The 17,409-nt window shown below is 37.8% G+C and overlaps 1 protein-coding gene across 1 annotated transcript in view; it reads right to left on the bottom strand.

Annotated features, from left to right (window-relative positions):
• Nucleotides 1–210: 210 nt before the first annotated feature.
• Nucleotides 211–17,409, bottom strand: part of LOC139720472 (axotactin-like) — a 62,811-nt gene continuing 45,612 nt past the window's right edge. The window contains exons 20-31 of the mRNA XM_071631828.1: nucleotides 16,404–16,649; nucleotides 15,663–15,818; nucleotides 12,433–12,606; nucleotides 11,006–11,140; nucleotides 9,985–10,224; nucleotides 9,048–9,133; nucleotides 8,215–8,353; nucleotides 6,510–6,652; nucleotides 5,345–5,444; nucleotides 4,176–4,337; nucleotides 2,572–2,639; nucleotides 211–579 (exon numbers count right to left, since the gene is read on the bottom strand). Coding sequence (XP_071487929.1) covers nucleotides 211–579; nucleotides 2,572–2,639; nucleotides 4,176–4,337; nucleotides 5,345–5,444; nucleotides 6,510–6,652; nucleotides 8,215–8,353; nucleotides 9,048–9,133; nucleotides 9,985–10,224; nucleotides 11,006–11,140; nucleotides 12,433–12,606; nucleotides 15,663–15,818; nucleotides 16,404–16,649 — 2,018 coding nt within the window. The remainder of the gene's footprint in view (nucleotides 580–2,571; nucleotides 2,640–4,175; nucleotides 4,338–5,344; nucleotides 5,445–6,509; nucleotides 6,653–8,214; nucleotides 8,354–9,047; nucleotides 9,134–9,984; nucleotides 10,225–11,005; nucleotides 11,141–12,432; nucleotides 12,607–15,662; nucleotides 15,819–16,403; nucleotides 16,650–17,409) is intronic.

The raw sequence follows: 17,409 nt of genomic DNA, 5'->3' as shown, positions 1-17,409 counted from the left end.
AGTGTACAATGGCACTACCCTAGTATATATATATCTATGGTTTTTATCAATATCACATTTGGAAGGAATGAACTAGCAACTTGAGTATTTCGGGTGAAATTCTCTGGCTACACGTAAGAAAATTGATGCTTGCATAGCAAAACGGTAGAGAGGGCATAAAAACCTTCCCTGGGGTTATTCATGGTGATGAGCTTGTGTGTGGTAACATGACTACACTGGTGTATCCTTTATGTGAAAGGGGTGAGTTATGCCGGAGCTGTAAGGGGGGTGGCCATCTATGAAGGGTACGTCAGCTAGCCGTGGGTTGTGATTGGCAGCAAGCTGCAGGAGAGTTGGGGAGGGGCTGGCCCTGATTGGGGTGTGGGGTGTGCTGGGTGCTGGAGAGGGGGCCTCCGAGGGGACTAGTGAGGGCCCTTCGGGCGTGGTTCCAAGGGGTGTAGCTCCAAGGGATGTAGATCCAAGGGGTGTGACTTCAAGGGGTGTATCGGGGCTGGTGTAGGAGGTGTTGTCCCATTCCAGTTCGGGCGGGCGCATATTTTTCTCTATCTGTGGATCCCATTCTAGCTCTCTAACGCTGATCTGTGGGAAGGGGTGCGTGGAGATACACAGAGACCAATTAGCATCTACAGATATAGAGGAATGTTGCTCAGACATACAAACATACAAATATACAGATAAAGAGACAGACAGATAGATCTTGAAAGGGATGGTGAGACCAAGAGATAAACAGAATGAGAGTTAGGTAAATTTTTTGATATACAGACAGATAGACTAGTAGACAAGATTATGAAAATTGCGATGAAAAAACAGTTGATAGATACTAGGGAAATTGAATAAGCAGATAATAATTTGATAGATGGAAGAACAGATTGGGAGATAGATGGACAGATGTGACACAAAGATAGATAGATAGATAGATAGATAGATAGATAGATAGATAGATAGATAGATAGATAGATAGATAGACAGATAGATAGATAGATAGATTGATTAATAGATGCACAGATAGAAAGATAGGTAGGCAGATAGAGGAATAGATGCTAAGATAGAGAGATGGACATATAGATGAAAAGATAGACAGATGGATAGAAAGATAGATAGATAGATAGACAGAATTTGCAGATTATTTTACACATGCAAGTGAGACACAGAAAATGTAGAAGATAGTGAAGAAATTGATAGATAATTTGACTATATTTACATTATGATTGCATTCTCTGAACAGCTTTGCATGCTGTTAGTTGACATGTTATTACCATGATTTAGGCTTATGAATAATTCTTTTCTTACACATGTTCTGCATTTGCATGCTATCAAAACGTTTTACAAGTTACCCAACCTAACATTCCCTTCTAGCTTTGGAAAACTAAAAACAAATTCAAATGGTGGCAGGACGTTTGTGGTTTCCCATGCTGCATTTCAATGTCACTTGGTATGCTGTCTTTGGCATAGACCCTTCATTTTCAAAAAATATTATCCAACTGTGATGATTCCATGTATATGTAGAAAAGGTTTGATGTTTAAAAGCAAACTCAATTTCAACCAGGAAGTGAAGGGAGGGGTCCCTTTTAACTAAGAGGCTTGCATATTCACAAACATCAACTAAACTAGCTTGCACTTTTGCAGAATTACCTGAAACTACTTCTTTAGGCCTGAGGTGGAAGACAAGTCTATTCTATACTCATATCTATGAAACATAGCAACAAGGAAAGATGCACACACACACAAAAAAGAATACTTCTGAAATTCACATGCTTTGGCAAAGGTTAGTAGTCACAGACGTAAAAGGAAAGGTGAGGGACTGTTTAGAATATAGTTTGATGATCAGTTGGTTGGGTTATAATCACAGTGTGTTCTTGGTTTGATCAAACTGTTATCATTTATTGGGGTTCATTGAATGTAATCTTTTATCTCAATCTTATGGTGTAACAAAATATTTTCTGCACGCTGTTTCAGCACAAACATTTTTTGATTGTTTTGACCTTTTTTTTCCATAACAGAACAATATTTTGTACAACTTTGTGCCATTAACCCGTTGAGGACGAGTCCCGAGTATATTCGGGCAGGGGTCTATGGGAAATGAGTGTTGTAGCAAAATCAGTCCGTCCTCAAAGGGTTAAGTCAAAAGGATTGGTGAAAATCAAAGGTTATAAAATCCTTTCCCATTATAATAACCAGCAATGATTGTTTCTGTCAGAGTCTAGTAAGATTTGCAGACTTTTGCAAGATTTTTGAACATTCATTATCTCGCAGTAAATGAAAATTAAGTTTGCTGTCTTTTGCTAGAAATTTGCAGCAGTAAGAACAGAAGAATGACACTTGAAATGATAGCTGGTCTTAGCTCAAATGAGCAGACAGATTCATTTCAGGTAAAGCGTCATTCAAATCTTCGTCAGAAGGAGAAACAAAATAGATTCACAGCACTGCAGCAGAAGAGCAAGATAAGGGGCGCCCCCTGGAGGTGGAGATGGGATAGGGCAGATTCACAACTTTTCAAACAAGATTGAAAAAACACTGACATGCCAAGACATGGAATACCAGAAGATTGTGGTCCCGTACTCATCAATATACCTCGGCTGAGGGAGCTCGCTTGCCGGGGGAGGGGTGCGCCCCCGAAGAGCTCCGCCCTGAGCTACCCCCTGAGAGAGAAAGAGAGAGGCACAAGAGGCATTAGGGACACCCAGGAATTACAGGTAGAACAAGATGAAGGCAAAGCTATAGTAACACAGGCACATGCACTGATAGTAACAGAGAAAGACAGTTTCATCATAGTGCTTATTGGCTTGTCTTGCCATGTTGTCAAATTGTTCCAGCAAGTTGAGCATTCATGCACAGCATCATTTTGGGACAGTAGTAAATGTTGTGGATTAAACAAAGATGAATCTGACATCTGCATAACTGATTTAATTCTTATATTTCAAGAAAGTATTACTTTGTTGTTATTTTCCAACTAGTGTAAGAAGTCATTATTCATCCATAATGACATTTAGCATATTTTACTTGGTGATATAATCTTTTTCATAAACAGCCATGCAGGGTATGTGATGCTCCTGGTGACACCATTCAGGGTGCAAATTTGATGTAAATGTAATGCCCATTTGGGGCCCATTTTTCAGGTGTTTGGTCGTCTTTGGGTAGCACATTTGTCTGAGAGTGAAATCCCACGAGACAATCTAGCTAGAGCCTCTTTGACCAGTTCTGTCACCTTTGCATTCCATTAAAAACAATTCAGTGATTTCATTTAGCATTTACTGTCACAGTTAGTTTCCTGAAACATTGCAGAATTCCATATAGGCATATCAACATCTCTGTGCATTTCAAAGCCCTGGTACAGTCCTCTGAAATTACCAGAAGTGTAAATGAATGAAAAAAAAAATGCAATTTAATGGAAACTGTCTGTTTAATATTTAAAAAAAAGCTTGGGAGCCCAATAGCGTAATTGATGGTGACACAAACAAACTGTTAACACACATATTTAGACTTTCACTTGTTGTGAGGAGACATCAAGCTACATGCTGCATTGAATCTTCAGGAGTAAAATTAGGAAATTATACAATTCAAGCACTCTGATTTTTTACCTCTTTATGTGCCATGTTCACATGCTTGACTCACATGAAAGTGTGCCAAGTTCGCATATTTTGCTCAAATGCACAATTAAGCTGTCCCAAACCAATTGCCAAATATCCAGATGCCCCTGTGCAACAAAAACTTCACTAGCGATTCCATTCCTGTCACATGTAGCTTGCATTATGTGGTGATTGAATCAAACGGTGTTACCTATTTGATTTGCCAGTAAATTCTAAGTTTCTGTCACTGTTTTGTGTGTAAAAGTCATGCCTGGACAATAATGAAGTTAATAGTCATTTGAAAGACAAACCATCACATATCTGGCATAAAATCCACATTGAAGCAAAGGTTGGCATTTTCTCTGCAATTTTCCTATTTACATGTCCAGCATAACAAAAATCTATACAAAGTTACATAGATTAGAAAAATGGAATGTTTTCCTAAAGCGTACCTATATTATGATCATAGAATAATGTAGCACACAGGAGATGTACATCGTGGCATATAGAGAGTTAAAGTAAGAGAAATCCTTCTTTAATACCATTTTCCCCTGACCAGGCATGAAAAAAAAAATGGCTGACAAACAAAAAAGCAAGAGGCAGACTCACCCCTTCCATCTTCTAGTAAGACATCCACTTCCTTGGGTTCTCCATCCTTGTCACCGGCAGCAGCCCGCTGCTGTTGGTTGTTACTGCTCTTGATGCTCATCGCCGTGACAACGATGCAGATGATGAGGATGAGGAATGCCACAACGAAGACAGCGATGATGACTGGGTGTGCAAGTGAAGAGATAAAGTTATTTTGCAGAATAGTGTATCAGGAGAGTCTTGTCCCAAAGGAGCATCATCCACCATTAATAAAAGCAAGGAAGCTGACTTGATTTTGCCAACACACCAAAACATTCAACCACTACTTGCTAGATCCAAGCAAGCCATGTTTTAGATCATAGGGGCAATTTGATAACGGACGCTACACACTGGCACTGGTCCGACTGGTCCTTGACCAGTAAAAATCACTGTCGGACCAGTGGAAGAAAATGGGTTAGTGTGCAGCCCTGTCATATCTGTGAACTAACAGGTAAATCATTAGAAAAAAAAAAGAAAATATCTTAACCATGTATATGAGACATAGTGTAGTGGTTTGAGTGAGTTGCACTTTCACAAAGGTCTAGGGTTCAAGACCAGCCATGACAACTGAGTCCTTCAGAAAGACTTTGTGCACAATGCTCCTCTTCACTTACAGTACATGCAGTAATGGATAGTTAATAGAATGCTTAACATTACTATGGTTTGATATAGGATGAGTGTGGTTGATATTGCACTCTGGCAAGAACACTTTTTAGGCTAATCCATTATTACTTTCCAAGTTCAGACAGAGGACAATGAATGTAACCAAAAAACCCATTTTGGTGTGTGTGGTTGTGTTTGTGGGGTGTATTCGCTACATACTCTAAAAGTGGAAATTTTCACATGAGTAATTTTTCATGCTTAGACGAGTATGGTAAACTTGGCGTGTTCCAAATTTTGTGGAATCAAAAGAATAAAGTGGATGGAATCACATATAGCAAGCAAAAATACACGCATTTAATTTTCACGCCAGATGCATGTCGTGCGAAATGCATAAAAGTTTCCTTACTGCTAGCATTTCTATTCCCATGGTATTGCAGAAACCATTTTGTAACCTGTCATTATAAAAGCATGGTATACTCAAAGAACATCAATCGTTGTCAGAAGTTTCATCTCGAGAAGACTCAGAAACAGATGTGTACGATACTCACTGCCCATGAGTAGCGGATCTCGCTCTTGCTTATCTGACAACTCCTCTGGCACCTCCTGCCATTCTGCCGGCTGGACATTCCAGGGAGGCATCGTCATTGGCTGAAAGGAGGGAGAGACGCCATCAATCCACCAATCAAACTCTCAGAGCAGTGATACAAACCTTATACACTGTAAACCCAAGTTCAACATATAACTTGGGTCTTACCAAACTTGGTCTAACACTAAAATCACCTTGCTACTGACAAATGTGACATCTGTATTAATCCTACACAAAGTCAAGCTCGTAGTGGAATAATTTAACAGATTTTCCAACCTCTGGAGATTTAAAAAAAATATATAGTTTTTAGGTAAACATATTTTGGTTAATAATGGAAAAATTGCACACATTTAGCACAGTGAATCAAATTTCCCAACACATATTTATCATTTAAAGAACCTTTTTTTTCCAAATTTGGATGAAGAAAAAAAAATATATGAAAAACTTCAAAAGCAAACCAGGTGGCAGCTCTGTTTGAGTCATTTATTGAATCAACATGGAGACTGGAAACATACATGGTTCTAGTTTGTAATGGGTTAATAACCTCCATGAGATATGACCCAGAATGTATCATACTAGTACCAGACTAGACAGCAGTACAACTATTGCTGTCAACATTGTAAGGTGACACGACATTTGCTCCTGCGACAATTACTCCGGTCTTATTTTCTCTGAGGACTTAGGGTTAGGGTTAGGATTGTGATAGGATTTTAGGTCTAGTTTGATGTGAGCATTAGGATTAGGGTTAGGATTATGTTTATGGGTATAATCTACGATTTGGCTTAGTGTGCACATATTTCATGGGAGCAATTGAAAGGTTTGTTTGCAAAAACCAATAAGTCCATTTTTGAAGATTTTGAAGTACGATCTCTGTCATAAAGTACAAAATAATACCTTTTAAATGATATATTGGTCACTACATATAAAGGTATATTTTTGAAGTTATGGTCAAAAGAAGCAAAATTTTTCTTATTATTCTCTTTATTTTTCTTGACCTTTAATCGCAAATATCTCCATTTGGCAAATATGGACTTATCGGTTTTTGCAAACAAACTCTTCAATTGTCACAGGAGCATATGGTCATGGACTTGCATGCAACTGTAACATCAATTCGCCTTTGAGTATACCTTCTGGAACAATGGATTTGAAGGCATCTCGGTTGTCATGGCAGCAGTAGTGGTTGTAGGCTCAAATGCTGCACATCCCGATCGGGTCATGCCGAGACCACTAATGTCCAGGTCCAGTGGAGTCATGCGGTTGTAGTACAGACCTGGAAAGTTGGCAAAAACTCTGTAATGCTTTTGTTTGTGTGCTTGAGTATTAAATCATCAGTCTAACACATGGTCTTTCCTTTAATCTGAGGGATAGCATCTTAGTATTATTTTCCCAACGAATACAATTGAGCCCTTAACCCGTTGAGGATGAATCCCAAGTATACTCGGGCAGGTGTCTATGGGAAATGCGTGCTGTAGCAAAATCAGCCCGTCCTCAACGGGTTGATAACCAAACAGTGGTTGCAAAAATATCAAGGTGTGTTCCATCAGTCTTCTTTTCATTGCAAGCTATCAGGTTGAAAAAAAAAGCAGATACCAGAACTCCCAATTTTATTTCAAAGACAGAAATACCCCAATCAAAGCAAAGGTGACAAGATTCACAAAAGCTTACTTTCAAGATGACATCATAAGTAATTGCTGGTTTATTTGTATTTTCAATAAATATTTTTCATAAGTGTGGCAATTAGAGGTGCATGGCATGAGGATTGAGTGAATGCAGCAATATTAGTAGAACACTTCAGTGAAAGTTTGAGGAAAATCAGACAATTTGTTCAAAAGTTATTTCAAAGGTCGTGTGCATATATAAATTGCTGGATGAGAAGACTATTACAGATCATGACTTTCATATATGGAAAATGATATAAAGAAAATTCAACAAAATATTGTGTTATATGAAAAGTACACATTCCAACAATTTGTTACTGACATATGTCAAGGGCAATATAATTCCCCCTGCTTTCAAAAAGAGGTAGGTCTAGTGCTCTTTCACTATGCTAGAAAAGTGGAAAAATGTTATATTTTTATTCATATTTTCTTAAATATGATCTCTAGCAGTCTTCTCATTCAGTGATGGCAGCACCAAAACTTTAAAAATTCATAACTTTTGAACAAACTGTCCAACTTTCCTCAAAACCTTTCACTGATGTGTTCTACTAATATTGCTACATTAGTCAATTCACCTGTATACTTGGGGTTCATTCCCCTTTAAGTATAAAACAGCAAGAAGAAATCAACCATTATCAGTGAAGAATTGCAGAAACTGAAAAAGCCTACATGCAGAAACTCAATCTTCACTGTTCACTGAAAATCAAAATATCAAAGGCAGCATTATTTGGAGATGAGTTTCATTTCATCATACATCCTTTCAAGAATAAGTAAGAGCAGTTCTCATGGTGGTGGTAATAGGGAGCTTTAGATTTGTGACACGTAAGACAGTGATTGTGTTGGCCATTCTCCTCTCAGCCTGCATCGTGTTGTAAAGTAGTTTCATATCACGCGAGGACACAACCTTTAAAAAAGCATAATGGAACCCCCATAGGATCATTGCATCAAACAGCTCTCTACGTCGTGAATTGAGCAGATTAAAAAGAGCCCAGAATACATTGTGAAAACTCAACAGTGTGAGATAAAGATCGATTTTGATAAGCAAGTTTGCACATGCGAGGAACAGCTTTTTTTCTCTCTCTCTCTGAACATCCACACTGCAGAAATCTAAAGCTCCCTGATGATGGTGATAACAGTGGTGATATCATTGTGACATCAAAATATTCCCACTTACTCGTAATGCAACCCTTGTAACCACCCTCACTGAACATTGTCATGTTGTGTTCAACTCCTCCCACGACAATGGCAGCTCTACCAGCAAAGTGTCGTGGAGCTGTGAGCAGAGCTTTGTAGTCATCGCCTTGATTGTCAACCTAAATACAAACCAGAAGAAATGTCACTAATAAACAACATTTTTTTGTACAGAAAAAAAAAAAACAAAAACAAAATCTAATCTCAAATTGACAAAAGTGAAACACATTACTGCAAAGTGACTCAAAAATTGTACATGAACACACAGTATCTATTGCAGACACTTCTGCTACTTGATGACAGAAAAAAAAAAAAGCTTTACAATATCTATCATTTTACAAAAAGCAAAGTGCTTGCAGAGAGAGGACTGGTTTACATACACAATTATCTTGAGTTTCAGATGGCACTATATGATTAAATGCTGGAACCTTTTGTGCAAGCCCACCTTGTAGATTCAAATTGTATTCTTTCCACCTCAAAAGAATTCAGATCTGTGACACATGAAACATCCAGGTTTCAAAGACACTTGTTCCCTTCTTGCTTAAGGAGTATGTTCTATGCACAAGTACACTGAAATGACTATAACTTAAATGCATGGGACGGGTTGTTCCTTTGCTCTCCTATGAGCTACCCTCCTCCATTCATTAATTCTTTTGGCCTGACATTCAGCCTACGTAATGTAATGGCAATTTCAGATCTACAAATACTTGACAATGCAAAAATCAAGGAATGAAAATTTGCATAGTGAAGAACTCACACATCACATAGACTAAGCCCACTATTTAAAAATATATGAAACATATGCTCTAAACTTACATCAACCAAGATGACTCGTCCGAATCTCTTCATGACCACGATGTGACGGAATCCATCATTGAAGGGGCCACTCTTTTGTAATTCAACTGGACATTGGACAAGAGACACATAATTATAATGCTTATCACTACCACTGCGCAAACACACTATATCATCCATACTGAAATACAATATTCTCTACTACAACTTAAACACTGCAATACGCCATATGAAGATGTACTATAACCAAGCATGCTTTGCTTTCCAGATATCAAAATAGACACTGCAATTTCCAGTTTTTTTTTACAATTTACTTCTCTCGGTCATCAGATCATATTAACTAGCAAAAAAAGTTATACAAATATATGAAAATCACAAGTCCATTTTCTGCTGGCTTGTCTGTTTTGATGTAAGTTTTATTTTCCTGCATTCTCCAAGGAGGGTACAGGTATTAAAGTATCAAGTCCACAGTATTTTCATAAGTGTAAGACTGTTTAAAGAATCCTACTGACTAAGGAAGAAGATTTTATAATAATCTCTAACTGCAAGGTTTGCAGACAACTTTTTAGTTTCCTTTTTTTGGAGGGGGAGGGAACCTGGGGAATCCTGCCTACAGTGATGACTTTTGCAAAAATGAATAGCATCAGAAACTTAGAATTTAGGCCCTACTTGCAAATCTATTGCATAGGAAACATTGCTTGACATTCACCCTCCCCATAATGCAAGCTATACATGTGCGGGAATGGAATCGAGAGTAAAGCTTTCACTGGTCTGCTGCATTTGGCGATTTATTGATCGGTTTGGGAGGGGTTGTGAATTTGAGCAAAATATGTGAACATGGCACGCCATCAACTGAGTCAGGCGCGCGAACATGGCATAATACTCAGAGTTACACTGGAAAAAATGATTTTTCGTTTGGGTATTAATGGTGATGGAGAGGTCAGTGTGAAATACTCACCCTTTTCAGCTCCAAAGTTGAAGACAAATTTAAGATGTCCTGACATCAGACTGACACTGATGTAATTCTGCTGGTCTGAATTGGCGAAGTCGTTACGAACGTAGAAAATTGTTCCCGAGGATGCGGTGGTGCTGAATCCAAAGTGTAGTTCATCATTTTCAAGGACATCGTTGGCTTGATCGCTCGGTGAAAACAAGGGGTAGAGTAGGAGGCTGCCAGCGTTGAATGTAGCTCCAATATCTGCAAGAATGAATGTGGATAACATCACAGAAATACACTTCATTGACAGATTAAAGTATGGATATGGATATGGATATGACACCTGTGATACACAAATGGTGTAGCAATAATTATTTCCACTACAGCGGCCTAATTTGACCAAATAATCACATCAAAGATCACCTGATTCAGCATTCCACTTGAAATTCATGCCCTTTTCAAATCTTCTTGATTTATTGCTCACTTAAATTTGCTTTCAAATCAGCAACTCATCAAGGCTGCACATGAATAACTCATTTTGTTCTATTATGAATAACATTTGAGTTTAATTTGCATGAGCATAATTTACTTGAATTTAACTTGCATATGACTTATCAAATTATAATTGTTTAAATGCAAGTTAGTCCACATGTATACATAAAACATCAATCTGCCTTTGAGCTCTATCATTCTCTTTTCATCAAGTAAATAATCAAGTCTACATGATTCGATTTTCATCCATCTCACTCTCTTTCACTATCTATCTATCTATCTATACCTATTTATCTGTCTATCTATCTATCTATATCTATGTATGTATGTATGTATGTATGTATGTATCTATCTATCTATATCTATTTATCTATCTATCTGTCTATCTATCTATCTATCTATCTATCTATCTATCTATCTATGTCTCTGTCTCCCTCCATCTTTCAATTCATCTGTCATTCACTCAGTTCACTTCCTTCACTCAGTTCACTTCCTCCACTCTGTACTCATCCACCTTGTCGTCCCCTCACTCCATCCCTGCACTACGTACCCTCGGTGCACGTGCTTCCAGTGTATGAGGTAGTTGAGCAGTTGCACTTGAAGTGGTCCCACATCTCCATACAGGTGCCTCCGTTTTGGCAGGGGTTGCGTGGGAGGCAGTTGTCCACACATGTGGCAGAGATGCCTGTAAGTCACAAGACAAATAGGGGCAATCATTATAAACAGTAACTGAGAAGGATGGTAAACTATGAGCAGTACGAGTTCATGAACCAGTGTGTGTACATGTATGTACATGTACGTATGTACAGTGTACATGTATGTACAGTGTACATGTATGTACAGTGTACATGTATGTACAGTGTACATGTATGTACAGTGTACATGTATGTACAGTGTACATGTATGTACAGTGTACATGTATGTACAGTGTATGTATGTATGTATGTATGTACAACGGTATGTATGTAAGTGTGTATGTGTCTATGTATGTACAACGGTATGTAGGTGTGTATGTGTCTATGTATGTATGTATGCAGAGACTCCAACCCCAAGCACCTTCTGATCTGGAGATTCTCCCGCTGGAAACCCCTAGCAAACGGGAGACTCCAAGTTGATGTGTGCGAAGCGCGAAGTTCCTAGGGTTCTAGATGTTCTCTAGTGCTATCTGAGGTTTAATTTTTTTCAACATACGATAGAAATAAGTAAGAAATCCTTTCCACCGGGAGACACAGAGCCAGGGCGGGAGAAATCAAATCTCAAACGGGAGAACGGGAGAGTTGGAGTCTCTGTGTATGTGTCTATTTATGTATGTATGTTTGTGTGTATTTATGTATGTATGTATATCTATGTGTGTATTCAAGTGTGTACATATTAATACATATTCTGTAGTTAAGATAAGGAAAGCCATAATGTAAATCTTAATACTTTGCACAGTGTATAGAACATGACCAAAAGTGACATCGCATACTGTTGTAATCTTCTCACCCTGTGATGGTAGCAATGAAACTTATACATTAATCCATTACTCTTGAATGGATTGTCTGATTTTCCTCAAACTCATTGATGTGTTACACTAGTGTTGCATCGTTCTCTTGAAATCCACATATCTATTTGGGTTTTATTCTCTTTTTTACCCCTTTCTCAGAACCATTATCCTGAAATTCTGTTCACATTATACATACTAAAGCATGTCCATATGCCATTAACCCACTGAAGACCCAGTCGCAAGAATATTCTGTCTGGTATATATAGGAAACATTTTACACAGCAAAATCAGCTAGTCCCAAATGGGTTAATTCTGGGGTCCAGCTGAAGTAGCATACTGTACTCAACACACCTTCTGAGACACTGGCTCCCCACTATTAACCCTTTGAGGACGAGTCCCAAGTATACTCGGCCAGGTGTCTATGGAAAATATGTGTTGTAGCAGTGACTGTATCAGCCCATCCTCCATGGATTAAAGTACCACCCACTCACCCGCTTCTGGGTCAGCTCTCTCCCGCAAGTTCCACCCCTGTCCGTCAACTACCAGCCCCCTGATGCACCCCTGGAGGGTGGGCACAGTGGTGGTCCCCTCTGGCACGCCGCCCACGTAGACCTTGACGAACGACTCCGATGGCCCATCAAACGGCAACACTGGTCGTACAGTTGCTGCAGATACGATAAAGATTTTAGCTGGTCACTCCAATGTTCATGGTAATGTTGCCTAATGTAACAATGTTTAAAGAAACTATTAACACCTCGTTTTCATCATGACTGCGTACTCTCACCAATAGCACAAAATGAAAGGTTTTCATACACGTAGTATTTGGCAGAATATTTCACCAAGCAAAACTGTACTATGGTAACATATCTGACTATATCACTTTATCTTTTTCCGACGAACATATTTCACCTTTTTTTCTTCACTTTTTTCATGAATTTCCTTTTGGATATGTTACTAATATTGGAAAAACAGCTCACAAACTCCTGAGACTATGTGTGGATACTAGAAGTAAAATAGTGATTTCTGTGTCCATTCTGTGAAAGCAGTAATTTTCTTTCAGCTATTCTCCCTTCAAGGAATGATTGTAAATCACAGGGCTTCTATAAATATGTATCAATATCTGCAATATCATTAGCTAAAATGTACTCTGTTTAAACTTTCACATACAGTCAATAAGGAGCCATGTTTATCGAATTCAATGTGACGATTGTGAAGCAGTCTCTACATAGTACATTCTGCTTTTAAAGTTTCAAATTGTTTACTCTTACAACACAAATAACATAGATATGAACATATTCAAAAGTACTGTAAGAGCTACTGCCTTCACGCTGCCAAATATCACTAACTAGCCCGTTAACGATCGCCCCGACACTGTACAGGCATGCTAACCTGGAAACATTGAACTGCACATTACTTGAATATGAGACCATTCTGAAGCAAATAATTTTCACACAATAGATATATAATTTATTCTTAAATGAATCCACAAGGATTGGAACAATCATCCCCCAGCATTCCCACTGATTCCCACTGATCAGGTACTAGCCATCCCCTTTAAGTGTTTGAGAACATAATGATTATTTTCTCTATCTTTAGGTAAAAGTAGTACAAGGTATAATAACTATATCAGCATTTCTTAGACTTTCAAATAAGTTTTTCTCAGTTTTGTCTTTGATGCTGGCAAAATTTCATCCACTGAACAAAGACAATATTTACATTCCACAACAATAACTAACAAAACACAAACACAAACAACATATAGGGCATGGTCAGTAAAAACAGTTACAAGACAAACATGAATATCAGACATATAAATCATAGGATTAGATAGGGTTTGACAACAAATTTGAATGTTACAAAATAATATTTTCAAGTTACAAAATAATATAACAGGCCTCCTTGTATCTTACACCAAAAACGAAAAGAAAAAAGTATTTCCTGTGAATGATTTATTACTCTCTACCTTCCACTCAGCTGAAAGGTAAAGGAAAGGATGTGCTATACATACACTACAACATACTAAGGTGGGATTCTATACCATTCAACATAAACGGACTACACTGTACAACATTCACAAAACATTCACACATCAACACATACAAACATCTGCATATTAGAAACTCAAGGCAAAATAAAGGGTTAAATCCAAAATATTGATAAGAACTACAGGGAGGTTCTTGCTCTGAATATGATCAAGGGGCCATCCTGGTAAATGGGCCACATATTAGGCAGTCTTTAAGGGTTCAGGAATCAAATTTCAAAACTGTCTTAGTGCCTGTTGGTCTTGAATATTGATTCTATTTCATGCGTCTGGGTATACAAAGAGGGACTGGATGGTCTGGCACTTACGCACAAACTTGAGCTCTTTTAATGCTTCAAGCTCAAGATTTCCTGGTTTGGATTCGTTCAGCGGGGCTAAAGTGCACCCAGAAGGAAAGACAGAGCCAAGAGATTTGCTTCAGACAAAGAAATTGGGCAATCATTCCTACAAAGCTGTTCTGCCATCAATATCAGTACAACTTGTTTCACCATTGTTGCTATGGTGATTTCTCATTCATTTTCTTAGCAGTCAATCGGTAACCAACATGGATTTTAATCAACCAAAATGTTGACTGGTTCCTACCAGCAGTTCTCATCCTATAGATGCAATGACTGATGAAAATGATTTCTTTCTGAAAAGTAGTCAACTAGCTGGGAATCTCACTTGATTTCTATGTAACATTTGCAAATGTATCCAAATTCACTGCATGTTCAAGAAAACTAAACCTGATATGAATCATACAAGGAAAGGGAAAAATATCTTCAGAGGAGTCATTGAAAAATTTCATGATTTTAAAGAATTTAAAATTACAAACATTTCACACACTAATCGATTACAAATATACAATGCAATAACAGTAATCTTTGCTACAGGAACTGTCACAATTACACAATTTCAATGAAACAATTGAGATCAATGAATTATATTATATTCACAATGTGGAATATAACTCAGATATCTGCTTTATAAATATCTTGTTTTCTCCAACTGTCCAAATGATAGAAATTATCTCCCCATCTCCTTCGACAGATGCCTGATGCTATAATTTACATTGCTAGTATGAAATAGCTCTTATGATCTTGTTATTCTCATTTACATTGGGAGAATTGGATGGGAAGAGTTGAATGTGTTTGATTTGATGACTTGCCTACATTGTATCTCAAATTCATTATAACAATTCTATCATCAGCAAATAACCCTCTAAGCACAAGTCTGGTCACTTTCTGCACACAGGGTCATGTTATTATAACTATTACACTCTTCAAAACAAATTTTTTTCTTGCATAATCAGCTGCAACATCACCAAAGAGATATTTTCACCATTTGCATCCCAACCTCTATTATGAAAATTTGTTCTTCCCACTTTCCGTTCATCATCATCATCATCATCATCATCATCATCATCACTATCACCATCATCTTTACCAACATCTGGAAAGTAATTAAAATCACTATAAGCACTTCTAGCCAGCTTGTAGTAACATCCTTTGCTTCACTGCAATCATCACAAAAAATATCACCCCAACATTTTTGCCAAAAATATCTCCATCACCACGACTCTCGTCATTCCCATCATCATCCTCATCATCATCTTCCATCATCATCTTTTATCACCACCATTCCTGTCTCCCTGTCATCTCTAAATCATCATCATTTTGTTCTTCATTAAATGTCCCATACCTGCCACACCAGTGAACGGCCTGCCATCAGATGCCGTTAGGAGGGTCACATTCGTGGGGTAGGTACTGCTGTGGTCCGTGTTCACAACAAGTGTGATTCCACCGTCAGCACGGATGACAGAAATATCCACCCAAGATCCAGAATTCAAAGCTGTTCCTGTTAATGACAGAGTTGTTAAGCAAATTGAGTCAAAGCATTGTTATAGATTAAATATCAAAGATACATTACAGCATAGGTTCAGCATATTTTCATCTATAACTTCAAACTAATTCATGCCCATGTCTTACTGTTTCTGAAAATTCCATGTCTTGCTGTCCTTGAAAATGACAAAGTTTTGAGGGAAATTGAGTCAAATGATTGTATGAGATTGAATACCAAAGATACGCTGCAGCATTGGTTATGCACATTTTCATCTATAACTTCAAACTAATTCATCTCCATGTCTTACTGTTTCTCCGATAAAAGTATATAAGACATAAAGATATGTTCCAAAGAAGAAATTTATTGAAAACCCTTCCCAGTACCGAAAAGAATGTTAAATCAAATCTCCTAATGCATTCACGTAATCGTTGTTATAGCTGCCAAATGAAAGTACTGCTTTTGCAAAATAGAAAATTCACAAAAATATCTGTACGTGAAAATTTCAGCTTGAACAGTACACTTTGCCGTCTGTCTCTCTCTTTTTCCTTTCTTTTCCTATCACTTTTTTGTCTCTTCTTTTTGGCTCAGAAAATTGCTCACCATTAATCGCCGTCACGAGTTCCATCATCTCCCTGCCATCATTAAAGGTCATGACGACCTGGGCAGACTCCTTCAGGTCCAGCTGGATGAAGTTGCCGAACTGGTCGTGGGCGTAGAAGAGAAGGGCGTCGGTCTGGAACGTGCGGAAGCCCAGGTGGAAGTCGGCGGTCAGCACCGCCCGGTCCGAGGGGTCAAAGTTCACGAAGGCAGAGTCCTTCTGAAAGCTGAGGGTATCCAGTCTCTTGTCTGTGTAAAAAGAAAGACAATATTAATGATATCTCCCTTTTCTAAACAATAATGCACTCGGCCATCAAATATTTTAACAATAACATTTTTTGATAAAGAGCACCTTGTACACAGTCAATAAGGAAAGGCTATATAACACAGAGATATGATGATTTTCAAAAAGGTAAGTTTGAAGCGTGGTAACAGAAATCTGACGTTTGATATTTTGAATTATGATTGGAAAAAAAAATATTGTAAAAACATAGTGCTTCTGGTCTGTTTGAGAACTGATCAACAATTTTACTGTGTAACCAAACATGAAAATGAAGGAGATATAAACATAAAATCTCATATCACCAAAGAAAAAAGAAGTTAGAGAACAAATGAAGAGTTTGTTTGCAAAAACCAATAAGTCCATTTTTGAAGATTTTGAAGTACGGTCTCTGTCATGAAGTACAAAATAATACCTTTCAAATGATATATTAGTCACAACATATAAAGGTACATTTCTGAAGTTATGGTCAAAAGAAGCAAAACATTTCTTATTATTCTCTTTATCATTCTTGACCTTTAATCGCAAATATCTCCATTTGGCAAATATGGACTTATCGGTTGTTTTGCAAACAAACTCTTCAAGTATCAAGTGGATATCTTCATATCTACTTCTGATAAGCAGATCTGTTGAGGTTGTACAATAAACACAGTGTTCTATAATCTTCCACATAAATTTCGCACACCGACACATAGCTTGTTTAATTACAGAAGGTTTGAAGTGTCTGCA

This window comes from Diadema antillarum, unplaced genomic scaffold (genome assembly GCF_040938485.1).
Source record: "Diadema antillarum isolate AM-2024a unplaced genomic scaffold, OU_Dant_1.0 scf00000128, whole genome shotgun sequence".
NCBI classification, from domain to species: Eukaryota; Metazoa; Echinodermata; class Echinoidea; order Diadematoida; family Diadematidae; genus Diadema; species Diadema antillarum.
The sequence above is the reverse complement of the archived record's forward strand: the minus strand, read 5'-3'. Positions and strand labels throughout refer to the sequence as shown.